Source organism: Corvus moneduloides, chromosome 16, assembly GCF_009650955.1.
Source record: "Corvus moneduloides isolate bCorMon1 chromosome 16, bCorMon1.pri, whole genome shotgun sequence".
Lineage (NCBI taxonomy): Eukaryota > Metazoa > Chordata > Aves > Passeriformes > Corvidae > Corvus > Corvus moneduloides.
In genome coordinates, this window is record NC_045491.1 from 16287985 (window position 1) to 16301326 (window position 13342).

The 13342-nt window shown below is 53.0% G+C and overlaps 1 protein-coding gene across 6 annotated transcripts in view; it reads left to right on the top strand.

The window, feature by feature from the left end:
• LOC116452088 (syntaxin-binding protein 4-like) overlaps nt 1-13342 on the top strand; it is a 54658-nt gene that overhangs the window by 9976 nt on the left and 31340 nt on the right. For 4 of the 6 annotated variants that reach the window (XM_032126227.1, XM_032126228.1, XM_032126224.1 and 1 more), the window contains exon 2: nt 7571-7644. In XM_032126227.1, the coding sequence (XP_031982118.1) occupies nt 7578-7644 (67 nt within the window). In that variant the 5' untranslated portion in view covers nt 7571-7577. Of the gene's footprint in view, nt 1-5709; nt 5996-7570; nt 7645-10356; nt 10506-13342 lie in introns of those variants that run through there. The other 2 variants (XM_032126225.1, XM_032126229.1) reach the window with 2 other exon arrangements.

The following is a 13342-nucleotide window of genomic DNA, read 5'->3' on the forward strand; positions in this document are numbered from 1 at the left end:
GGGTGTGGGCACAGGGATGTGGCATGGTTGGCAGCCCTGCTCATGGGGACGAGGACCATGGGCTTGGAGGAGCAGTGTCACCCAGCCAGGGCTGGCTTCACCTGCTGCCACCCTCTGCCCACCTGCAGGTGGGTTCCAGGGGAGATGCTGAGCCCAGGGCTGGGATGGCAGCGTGGGATTGCCCATCCCTGAGTGCTCCCTGTAGGACCTGCCTGCTTCCTTCACCAGGAATTTTGGCACTGTGGTTTCCTTTGGGTGCAAGTTACTCCTGGGGTGGTTCCAGCTGGACACAAGAGGAAAACTTTTCATAATGGGAGCAATCAGCCTTTGGAATCACCTCCACAGGGAAGTGGTGCATCCCCCAATGCTGGATACCCAGCTGGGCAGTGTGCTGGGCTGTCTCATCTAAGACCACGCTTCTGACAAGGAAGGTTGCACCAGGTGCTCCTTGAGGTCCCTTCCAACCTGGTATTCCATGATTGTTTGTTCCCTCTTCTGTTCAGACTTGTCTGTGAACATCTCTGATCTCCTGAGCTCATCTGAAGTGACTCCATGGGTGTTATTATGAGAACGCCGTGGGCAGCACTGGGACCGTGGGCAGCTTCTTCCCAGCTCCAGAGCAGCTGATTGATTTTTTTATTTATCCCCAACACTTTGTAGCTGATCCTGCAAGCAGCACAGTTGCATTTTTCCGTTTTCTAATCAGATGTAAAAGCCTCTGCAGCCTACGCTAATTTTGTTGTGTCATGAAATGAACTCACTCAATGATGATCCAATGTTCCTGCTGCTGCCTGGGCAGCCCGTGGCTCCCGCTGCTGCTCCCGGAGTCGGTGGGATGATGGCAGAGACCGTGACCCAGTGCCCTGCTCGGGTGAGCCCTGCCGCCTCCAACCTTCTTAATGCCACTTTCCGGGGCTGAAAGGCCTCAGACAGATCTCACTTCCATGGCAGGATCTTTCCACCTCTAATTCCCACCCACGCAAACCTACTTGGACCCTGTTCCTCCGCTCAGCCGTGCACAGAGGCTCCCTGCAGGCTCGGGGATGCTGCTGTCACCACAGCCTTCCCTTCCCTTCCCTTCCCTTCCCTTCCCTTCCCTTCCCTTCCCTTCCCTTCCCTTCCCTTCCCTTCCCTTCCCTTCCCTTCCCTTCCCTTCCCTTCCCTTCCCTTCCCTTCCCTTCCCTTCCCTTCCCTTCCCTTCCCTTCCCTTCCCTTCCCTTCCCTTCCCTTCCCTTCCCTTCCCTTCCCTTCCCTTCCCTTCCCTTCCCTTCCCTTCCCTTCCCTTCCTTCCCTTCCCTTCCCTTCCCTTCCCTTCCCTTCCCTTCCCTTCCCTTCCCTTCCCTTCCCTTCCCTTCCCTTCCCTTCCCTTCCCTTCCCTTCCCTTCCCTTCCCTTCCCTTCCCTTCCCTTCCCTTCCCTTCCCTTCCCTTCCCTTCCCTTCCCTTCCCTTCCCTTCCCTTCCCTTCCCTTCCCTTCCCTTCCCTTCGCCATGCCTGGCCTCAGCTGCTCCCCACTCCTGGTTCCTGGCTTTATCCTCGATGTTGGGGCTGGAATGACTGAGGAGACCGAGGGCTCCATTTCTTGTACAGCCTCACCATGACCTGGAGATGACCCCATGTCTTGGCTCAAGACAACAATTTTTGGGCACAGCTATGGAATACAGGAACATTTTGGGCTACCCAGGTCACCCCACCTGAGCAGCCAGGCTGGGAAGGGCTGTTTGGCTGGGGGAGCACTCACTGAGCCCTCAGTTTCAAATGGAAGCATGTTTCACAAGAGATGAGCCTTGACTGAGGTCTTCCCGTGGGATTTTTTGCATTTTCTGCTGGACATGTCAACCACGTGATGCCAACACTCCCAGTGACATTAAAGCCATCACTCCTCTCTTATCCCCAGCTCTGTTTGCTTGTTGTCCAGGTAGGAAGGACAAGGGCAGGCCTGAGTTATTTTTTCTCATAGCTTCACCATTGGTTGTACTCGTTTCAGCCATTGTCTTCCCCTCTTTTCCTTCTGAACCCCAAATCCATCACCACCACCTTCTCCACTGCTTCCTCTTGGCAGTGGTTTCTGTGCCTCTCCCCAGTGCTCCCAGTTTCACTCTCCCACACTTTCCTCTTCATGGTCTCTCAGAAAAATGTACTGGAAATGCACCTGACTTGTGCTGTCAGCATTTTGAACTCTGTGCCCCTGCTCCAAGAGTTATTTTGATTCCATTTACAGTTTCACCCATCCCTGCTTATAAATGGTAGTGTTAAGTAAAGCTGACTTACACAGTTTCACTCAACTTCTATTAAAAATATATTTTTCAAGCCAAAATAATTTTTCCATTGGAAAAAAAAATCATTTTTCAATGAGTTTTAAACTCATTTTTCTAGCAGTCGATGAAAAAGTGGACAAACAAGTGAAGCATGTGTTTATCTGCTTTCCAGCCCCGTGGGGTTACTTTGTTCTTGATTCATACTCCTTCTATTCTCTCATTTATTTAAAAATCTGAAGTCTCACCAGCAGTTCCCTGGGATAAGAATCCGGGATTAACTCGGAGTTGCTCAGCTGGGACCCAGCTCCGTGAGGATCTCGAGCACACAGCACAGGCCCTTTGCCAGTGGGATGTTTGCCTTCAACACTGGTTATACAAACTAGGCCTGGGACCCTCGGGCAGGTCCTAGGGGGCTTATAAATCCTTCCTGAATGCGATTCCAAGTTTTAAACCACTGGAAATCTTCTGAATTGTTTCTGTTGAAGCTTCCTCTGAGAAGAGAGGCGTTAATGAACAGGAGCAGCAGCAGTGTCTGATGCTTTTGCCAGGGTCGGTGTCTGTTTCAGAGGATGGAATTGAGGATCTGAGTGTTTGGAGAGAAGGTTGGAAGCTGAGTGCTGCTCCTCTTCCCTGAGGGCCTCTTGGATTTGGTTTTCATTTCTTTTACCAACTTGTGGACGAGCGTGTGGTTTATTGCAACATCCCACCCTGTGGGAAGGACCAGGAATCCCAGGGCTGGGCAGGTGAAGGACTTCATGTTGAAGGTGTTGAGCCCCAAACACATCTGTTTAACCCTTGATGCCTTTTCCTGGTCTTAAAATCAAGAGTCAAACACGGTTAGAAGGGAAAAAGGGATTTTACCTTGGTATTTAAGGATCTTTAGGTGCACACGTCCAGGTGGAATGCGCTGAAATGCACCCTGCCATGCACAGCCCCAAAAGATCTGGTATATTATTATAGGTCTCACTAATTAGCAGATCTATCAAAGATTCCCCAATGAGGAATGAGCCCCCCTCCCCAAGGAACCTCCTCCTGAATGGATCTATCTTAGTTTACAGAATGTGTTCTGGAGAGGACCTTGGGGTCTGGGGCACACTGATCCCTAACTACGAGGCTTCTAAGATGTTTACTCTCCTTAGGCTTGACAAAATAAGCCTAAGAATGTAGGCTAAAAACCACTAAGAGTACAAAAAGCTGTAAAAAGGTATATAAAAGGGGTATAAAAGAAAAGGCAAAAAATCATCATGGCATCACCCTGAGTGTGGAAATTGTTCCCTGACAGGCAGACATCAGGGTGGGTGAATTACTGAAGTGCCAGGCAGGAAAATTTCCCCATTTCCCTGCAAGTTTTGAGTTGGCCTGACTCCAGTGAGTTTTCCTGCAGCCCCTCTGAAACTGGTCAGAGAAGTGACCTTAAAGAGTCACAGAATGGCTTCGGTTGGAAGGGACCTTAAAGATCATCTCATTCCACTCCCTGTCATAGGGATGGACCCCGTCCAACCTGGCCTTGGAGATTTCCAGGGTTGGGGCAGCTACAGCTTCTCTGGAAAACCTGTGCCAGTGCTTCAGCTTTATCCCGTTGCTGTTGCCTCCGGTGCTTGTGCAATCCCTTCCCTTCAGCATCCCTGATTTATTCCAGCCAAGGCCCTGGCCCGTGAATCAAGGGGGTAATTGTGTGACAATGGATTAGCAGAGTCCCAAAGGATCTTGGAAGGTTGCACACGGTATTTTGGTGGTGGGATGGAAATGTCTCCTCCTCTGACCGGGATGGTTATTGGTGCATCAGAGGATGTGGAGTGTGATCCTGAGAGTGAGAGGCAGGAGGCTGCTGAGTGAGGGTGCCCAGAAAGGTCATCCCCAGCTGGGCGTGGTGCCAGGACTCTCCTGCCCCACGGGGAGCTGTGCCCTGGTGTGGAACAGCTCCTGCTGTAGAACAGGCACAGAGGGAGGGTTCCGCACCCCAGCATTGAATTTCTGTGCGTGTTCTGCCACAGAACCTCCTGGCTGGCCTTGAACAAGTCACTGAGAGCCAGAGCTGGTGGTCATCAGGTGTCGGAACCTCCTGCCTTAATTTTGGCTCTCCATGCCCTGGTCATTTTCTGTGGGATGGCAGGAGAAAGAGCATCTCCCTGCTGTTGGGTCGCTGAGGGGATGGGCTGATGTGAGGCTCTTGAAGGCTGCAGCATCCAACAGATTTGGAGATGGCCCCAGGTACCACCCCTCGTACTTAGACTGGTTTGGCCAAAGCCTTGACCAGGGCATGAACCAGGTGTGGGCACATCTTGCTGTGCTGGGGTGTGCACAATGTATCACCAGATGCATCTATGTTTGTCTAGCTGGCATTACTCATCCAAATTTTATTTTTTTTAGCTAGATAATTTAATTTTTAGGAAAGTTTTGGCCACCTGAAGGTGAAATTTACTCAGATTTTATATGTCATCTGAATGTCCCCAAATGAAAGCAATTAAAAAAAAAAAAAAAAAGACAAAATGCAGGAGAACTTCTCCAATCTGCCATTGTTTTGAAGCACCTTGCACTTGCCCAGCGAGGCTTCACACGCGGCCATGGGGAAAGCTCCTGCTGATAAAATCAGTTGTTCACACGTGGGAGCAGCGATATCCAACAGCACAGGGCTCAAGGAATGCTTTGGCAAGGAGCTGCAGTGCCAGGCAGGCACGTCCACAGCGGGTGCAGTCGGTGCTCCGCTAACGAGTTCAAGGGCCACTAATGGGGCCTGGCCAGGAGCCTGCGGAGATGCTGTGGGAACAGCACGAGGAGGACACCGGTGATGGAGTCAGGGCCAAGAGCTTCCCTGTGACCTTAGATGTCCCCCAGAGCTGGTTGGGATGCAGGACCCGTGTCTTCCTGCAGGTGCAGGGGAATATATTTCCCTCCTCAGAAAAGGTCACCAGATCTTTTCCCCCAAGATCGCAGCTCTGCTCCTGCCAAGCCCTGAGGTGGGTTGTTCCAGGTTCATTCCCATTCACTGGAAAACCTTGGATAATCTTTTTTCACCCCTCCATCCCCCATCCTACAAGACAGGGGTCCTGCTGCTTCTCCAGCTGGCTGATGTGCACCAAGACAGGGATGGAAGAGGCTGTTCAAAGGCAGTTCAGGCTTCTGACCTCCCAGCAGACAGGGGAACAACTAAACTCGCTCTGCACGAAGAAGGAAATACTGTGGGCTGGAAAAGATGCTAAAAGAAAACAAAAATCCACATCAGCCCTAAGCCCCCTGAGTGCTGCAGCCTGTTACTGCTTCCAAAGCTTCGCTACGGATTTTAATCCTTTAGGGACGGCGACAGCACACGTCCCACACCGAGCCCTGCCCTTCATCCCTGGAGGGGCCATTCCCAGCGATGCATCCCAGTAATTTCCGCGTTGTGCTGAGGGTGAGGGTGAGGGGCCAGCCCTGCTCGGGGCTGGCCGAGCTCCGGCCCCGCCGCTTTGGGAAGGCGCTGGGATGGGTCGCGCTGGCTCCGGCTTGCGTAAGCTTTAATCTAAAGTTGGAGCTGTTTTGAGCCGATCTGTGTTAATGTTGGGTGGAATTAACATGCATACGGGGACACCACGTGATGCCCTCCGACCTCCCCTTTTTTTTTTTCCCTTTTTTCCCCCCCCATCACTTTAACGGATTCCTGCCAAATCTGAGTGGCTGGTGCCTGGCAGGGCCGGGCTGCCAGCGCCGGCAGGATGCCCGTGGTCTCCGTCCTTTACAAGGGAGCCATCATCATCAGCAGGTAACCTCCCCCAGCTGGGGTGGGAATGGGGAGGGGGCCCTGGGGCTCCCGTGACTTCCACTTCCAGCCAGAGTCCTTCCACTGTTTTCTCCGGGAGTGGGGTTGAGAGGCAGGGGCTGCAGCAAGAGCCCAGGACGCCGTCGCTGGTTGGGTTTTCTGCGTTCGTGGCATTAGCAGAGCTCGGGGCTGCTGGGCAGCCGTGCCTCGGAGCGGGGGTGATGATAAGAGGTGATGGCAGGGGGATGATGATAAGAGTTGATCGTATCAAGGAGGCATCTGCTCCGCTGGAGCTGCATCCGTATGGCGCCTTCCAGCCTGCCCTGAGCGCCTGGGGCTCGCCCCGGGGAATTTCCTCAGTGATTTACTCAAAATACCCTGAAAATCCTGGGCGAGGGATGAAACCAGCCTGGGCCCAGGGCTGCTCTGCCTTCCTGGGATGGCTTGGAGCTCCATTTTTCAATAGCCAGATGTGGCCAGTTGTTTGTTCAGTCTTGAGTAGTGTGCAAGGATAGCGAGGAGGGACATTTTTTAACAAGGAGAAAACGCTTCAGGTCCGAATCTTAGAGGTGGAAGTTATTGGCTTTGCAGGATGGCTCGATATTTTGAGTTTCATTTTGGATTCCTGGGAAGTCCCTGTGGGTTATTCTTATCCTGCATCCTGCTGGATTTGGAGCAGCCTCTTGTTTCCCACGGTGCTGTTCCTCGTCATCTGTGTTCAGATCGGGGACCTGATATCAACTGGGAAACACCTTTTCTCTTGCAACTTAAATGCTGGGGAGTGTTTTGGGAGCTCCTCACCCCTGGTTTCCCACCTGGCACATCTGGGTTGGGGTTTCTCACGTCTGGGTTCATCCATCCTGAGGAGCCCAAGGAGAAGTGCTGGTGGTCCCAGGTTTGGAGTCTGGCATCTGTGGTTGGGGCAGGGTGTTTTTGGGGTCATTCATTTGGGACCTTGCCTAAGGGTGTTTAGGGGGAGGCTGTGGGATGTTTTGGGGAGTTACTTGGCTCGGGGGAATCTCAGCTGTGTGATGCTCTTCCACCTGCTCTGGCTTGTGATGAGAAGCTCCCACCAGACCAGGCAGGACTCAGAGCAGCTCAGCAGCTTTTGCATCCCCTTTTCCAGACCCTCTGCCTGCATTACAAACCTTGGGAGTGGATTGTGCCGGGCTGTCTTCCTTACAGGCTGCCTGTGTTTGTGAAACTGGTTTATTCCCAGAACACAGGTCCAAGCTCTGATCTCATTTCCCGGGAGCTGCACAGCTGTCCAGCCCTGATAATCTGGGGTAATGAATCACAGACAGGTCCAGCAGATTTGCTGGGTGGGGAGGACGATGTTGAGCCCTGCACATATTCTCTCATTTATCTGTGTGAACTTCGGGGGGGCTGGCTCGGGGCTGGTTTTTGCCCGCGTGGGTGCAGCAGTGGGGCTGTGCCTCAGCCTGGCTGTCTGCAGGGTCTGGTGGGCAGTGTCCGGGGTGGAGGGGACACTGTGCCTCTGTGTGTGCTGGCTGGGCACTTGTGCCTCTGTTCTTCTTTTGGCCGGTGACAGAAAGCTGCTCCTCTTGTCTCCCGCAGGACACTCATGGGACCGTACGGGATGGATCGAACCGTGCACTGCTTTGACTTCTACGACTGTGCAAACGGGCTGGGTGAGTACCAGGGACAGCAGGGTGGGCTGGGACACCTCAAAGGTCCCCTCAGTCCCCAGAGCCTGTGCCAGGATGTGCCTCCCTCTGTGAAGTCTGGTGTCTCACTGGTTCTTGTGTCTTGTACCTGCCTGTGTCAAGCGTCTTTGCACCTTTTGCAGCTGCGACATCAAAAGAATGTCAAAATCCCAACTAATTCCATGGTAATGGTGAGCAGCCAGTGCTGGGAGCTGTGCAGGAGCCCGGGGCCACAACCCCTGCCCTGAGCAGGATGAGGGGGAGGGGCCTTTCAGGGTTTTCTGAATTAAATCAACTAAAATGTTAAATAAATAAATGAATAGAATCCCCAGCACATCCCTGCCCCTCTGCAGACTTCTCCCCCGGAAAGCCATTCCAGTGGGTCAGGGAAGGTGCTTCCTGCAGCTCTCCTGGGGACTGGGCTGCATCAGCTGGGGTTTGGGAAGTTTGGCCCACGGGGAAGGGAATGAGCACTGTGTGAGTCAGGTGTCCTTCCACAGCGCTCTGAACTTCAAAGCACTGAAGAGAAGGGAAAAGACAAGGTCACATCCATCAGAACGTGAGAAATCCCAGGTTCATGACACTCAGCCCAGAGGGATCCAGCACAGCATTTCTTCTGACCTCTGTGTATCCAGTGGTGCTCTGGTGTGGACTTTATAAAAATCTGTGATCCTGCATCAGGGTTTCACAGTCTCTCCCTTAATTCCTAATTGTGAGTGCAGCCCACCCTCCCACAGGGCAGCTGGGGACCTCTTGGTGGGACCCCTGAATGACCATTTGGGACAACTCCTGAGGAGTCACCAGAGAAACAAGTTCAGGTTTCCTGAGAGCTGAGATTAATTATAGATTGATTATGGGCTGTTTCCAGCTCTGGGGTAACAGGACTTTCTGCCATGGGAGAATGGCTTTGCTGACTCTTCCTCTAGTCATGAGGTTCACGGGAGCTCAGAGAAATGTCTTTACGTGGTGAATATGATATTTTAATCTCCAGAGGTGGATTTGGTTGAGTTGATGGGATTTCAGCTGCTGGGTTAGGTTAGCTCATTAAAGGAGGAGACCCAGAAAAGCCTGATGGGGCCATCACTGATGTCTGGAAGAAGTGACAGATGTGGCAGCCCTTTGTGAGCCACTTCACTGGGTTCCAGTTCCTCTCCTTTCCCCCAGTCTGTGGCCAGAGGGCCTTTGCAGGGTCTAGCAGACCCTTTACAGTGAATTCTGATGCGCTGGAGGAAGCTACAATAATGTGGATGTTCTAATGCCATCATCAGCCTCCTTCATCCTCTCCTGTGAGGCTTGAAGCCCTCATGACAAGCAATCATCCTCCAGAAATCGTGGAATGGTTCAGGTTAGAAGGGACCTCAAAGCCCATCCCATCCCACCCCCTGCCATGGGCAGGGACACCTCCCACCATCCCAGGCTGCTCCAAGCCCCGTCCAACCTGGCCTTGGACACTGCCAGGGATCCAGGGGCAGCCACAGCTGCTCTGGGCACCCTGTGCCAGGGCCTGCCCACCCTCCCAGGGAACAATTCCTGCCCAATATCCCATCTAACCCTGCCCTCTGGCAGCTTAACCATCCCTCTCTGATGAGTGGTGCTTCCAGAAGCCCTGTGTCTGCCATAGGTGCAGCTGCTCAGAGGAGGTTTATTTGGGAAAAGAAAGTGACCTCATGAGTTTCTCAAGTTGAATTCAGGCATTATCCCAGCAGTTTCTGATGTTGGATGCAGGTGTTATCCCAGCAGTTTCTCGGGTTGGATGCAGGTGTTATCCCAGCAGTTTCCTGGGTAGGATGCAGGCGTTATCCCAGCAGTTTCTGAGGTTGGATGCAGGTGTTATCCCAGGAGTTTCTCGGGTTGGATGCAGGCGTTATCCCAGCAGTTTCCTGGGTAGGATGCAGGCGTTATCCCAGCGGTTTCTGAGGTTGGATGCAGGTGTTACCCCAGCAGTTTCCTGGGTAGGATGCAGGTGTTATCCCAGCGGTTTCCTGGGTTGGATGCAGGTGTTATCCCAGCAGTTTCTGAGGTAGGATGCAGGCGTTATCCCAGCAGTTTCTCGGGTTGGATGCAGGTGTTATCCCAGCAGTTTCTGAGGTTGGATGCAGGTGTTATCCCAGCGGTTTCCTGGGTAGGATGCAGGTGTTATCCCAGCGGTTTCTGAGGTTGGATGCAGGTGTTATCCCAGCGGTTTCCTGGGTAGGATGCAGGTGTTATCCCAGCAGTTTCCTGGGTAGGATGCAGGTGTTATCCCAGCAGTTTCTGAGGTTGGATGCAGGTGTTATCCCAGCGGTTTCCTGGGTAGGATGCAGGTGTTATCCCAGCAGTTTCCTGGGTAGGATGCAGGCGTTATCCCAGGAGTTCCTTTGGAGCAGCATCACTGCTCAGTGCCAGGTCAGCGTTTGGCCGCAGGTCTGTTGCTCTGTGGCTTTAGGTGGAAACCCACATGTGAACCTCAGCAGAAGTTCAAAGGGGTTACCTGGCAGCTCCTCACACCTGAACCTCGAATTAAAGAATAGCCATCAAAGGGAAGTGCTGATTAAGGAGCATTTCTCAGAAACACTGAGATCCCATTATCTTGACCTTCATCTGCTTAGGACAGGGCACTGAGTGATTCACCTCCAATCTGTCCCTTCCTCCAGACAGAAAAAGCTGGCAGGGGCTGCAAGATCAACAGAGGGATTAAGGGAAATGTAATTGAACATTGCCAGCTTAGGCACAGAGCAGGCGGCCCCTCTCCGTGCCCAGCATGGCAGGCGGTGGGGTCAGCATGCGCCCGGGATGATCCCAGTTGGACTAAACAACCAGATTAGCCAGGACACCCCCTGACCTGTGGAACACGGATCCAGGAGCAGGTGAGATTACAGCCTGGGAACTGCGACTCTGGCATTAGTGGGAGCGGGATTAGAGGCACCGGAGAAGTTTGAGGGTCTTGGAGAAATTTATAGGATCGCTAAGAACCTAAAGAAAACACAGACTTGATCAGTCTTACCTCTAAGTCCATCTGGAGTTTTCCTGGCAAACTTTGTTCTGCAAAAGAGAAAAAATCAGGGATATGGCCATCAGCTCCAGGACCTTTGCCAGAAAGGAAAGATTAAATAGAGGGATCCAAAATAGGCTAGATTATCTGGCCCTAAGTATGACTTAATAAGCATTATACTGGGACTTTGATGCTGTGATAATTAAAGATCCGTTATTTACCTACACTGGCTCCCAAATAGAAATTTGATTGAAGTTAATGTTTATAAAACATGTAATAAAATATCATCCCCGGAATGCTGCCACCACAGTCCTGGATGATTCAGGTTTGCTGCCATCAGTCACCTACTGTCCCCTGGCTTGGTCCAAGCCCTGGAAGGGGTGAGCCCTCCCTCCTCCTCCTCCCTGCCTCAGTGGGGACTCTCCAGTGGGTTTTGGGGGGCAGGACTGGCACCCTGAGCACCTTCTGGGTGAGGTGATGGGTGTGAGTAGTGGGCAGAGCTCAGCAGCATCCAGCTGCTTTCCCAACAAGGGAGTTAAAACTCAGGGGTTTTTCCTCCCCCCATCCAAGTTTGAGTGTGTCTGGAGCAATACTGTGAGTAATCAGCGATTTTAATAACGAGATCGGATTTTCTCATGACATCGTTGGGGATAAAGGAGGATTTGGAGATACTTCAGCTATATTAAGGCATTATTACAATTGATTTGCAGACACAAAAGGGAAATGAGTCATTATCGATTTGATACCTCGGCACAGGCGCCTGTGCCACGCTGGGCTGCTGGGGGATGCTGAGCCTCTGCAAGGTGCAGATTTTTATAGGATTTGTCTGATGTGCTTCATCATTCCTAATTCCTTTGTGTTCCAGAGTGAAGGAAGATGTGGGATGACTTCCTGAGTCATCCCCTAGGCCTGGGCTGGGCTTCCAGTCTCTCCCCCCTCCAGGGGAACCAATGGGGCTTTGCCTCTGCAGGACTCCCTCGTGCCAGGGTTTCTCAAGCCCATCCCGAGTGTGACCCTGTTCCCTGGGGTGTCTCTGCAGAGCCCAGCAGAGGGATCCCCTGGCTCCACAGGGAGCAGAGAAATTTCCAGCTGAGCATCCCTGGCCATGAGCAGGTTTTACCTTCTGCCCACGGCCACAGCATCTCCTCCCCACTTTGGTCCCCAGGTGCCTGACCTGACTCATGCCTTGGTGAGGCTCGTGCTGCTTCATAGATACCTTTTTCGGGGGCAGTATTTCCAATTTGAGCGAATTTCTTTTAAAATGCAACGGAGAGCAATATTAGTACCCATTCCTGAGGTGTTCTGCTGTGAGCTCCCTGTTCCAGCAGTAAAACAGCTCCTCACAAGTGCCTGGTTAATGCATTAAGCCCAGGGAATAAACTCCAGCACTCAGACGGGGCTGGGGTTTGGAGCTTGGGAAAAGCAGCAATTGGTGCATAGAGGAATGAACTGGAAAATTGCAAGAATCGAGTTTTAATCTAATTTAATAGAAAGGTGACCTGAGAGACAAAGTCTTTCCCTAGAGGCAAATGAAAACTGTGAGGGGCCTGAGAGCAGCACTTGGGTTACAAAGGAAGGGAAACAGGGATGGAAATAGTGCTGTGTCCTGAGTAATCCCAATCCAGGATCCGCTTCCCTCCCGCCTGTTTCAGAACTGGTTCCCAAGTTTTGGGGAAGGAGCTGTGCCCTGTTTCCCTGGAGGGAGGTGTTTCTTGCAGCCCAGGGCCTCTCCAGCGCTCAGAGCAGCCTCGCAGCAGCTGGAGGACAGAGCTGACCCCTCGGTGGCACTGCCCGTCCCCAGTGTGCCCTCCTGTCCAGAGCAGCAAAATGCCTGACCAGCGGCTCTCAGGGGAGATTTGTTAATTAAAGCCAAGCTTTTTAATCCTTCTGTCCACAGCCTGGATCTTCGAAGTAGGACTTAATGAGCCCTGGATAAATAAGTCTCTTGGACCTTTTCCTGCCAGCCAGCTTACGCTGGCCGGCAGGGCCAGGTCCCGTCGCCAGAGGGGTGGCTGTCAGGAGCAGGAGCCCTGTGCCAAGGTGCTGCAGGGCACCTGAGCCCTGCTGTGCTATGGGGGTGGTTTGGACATGAGACAGGGGTCACCTCTGTGCTCCTGCCTCAGCTGCTCCTCCCAGGCCAAACTCTGACAGAAGTGGCCACTCCTGGTGTGTGGCTGTGTCAAAGGCTGAGGTGCTGCTGGGGCCCGACAGCTGAGCGGAGACGTCCCCACCACTGTGGTGCCCCTGGGGTTTGTCCAGATGTGCACAGGGAAGGGGACCCTGGGGAAACACTTGTCACCAGGAATGTTTTGATCTGCAGCAGGAGCAGATCCCTTCCCATCAGTGATGAACTTGGACATGCTGGAGCAAGTCCAGAGGAGGCCACGGAGATGCTCCGAGGGCTGGAGCCCCTCTGCTCTGGAGCCAGGCTGGGAGAGCTGGGGGTGCTCACCTGGAGAGGAGAAGGCTCCAGGGAGAGCTCAGAGCCCCTTGCAGGGCCTAAAGGGGCTCCAGGAGAGCTGCAGAGGGACTGGGGACAAGGGATGGAGGGACAGGACACAGGGAATGGCTTCCCAGTGCCAGAGGGCAGGGCTGGATGGGATATTGGGAAGGAATTGTTCCCTGGGAGGGTGGGCAGGCCCTGGCACAGGGTGCCCAGAGCAGCTGGGGCTGCCCCTGGATCCCTGGCAGTGTCCAAGGCCAGGTTGGACA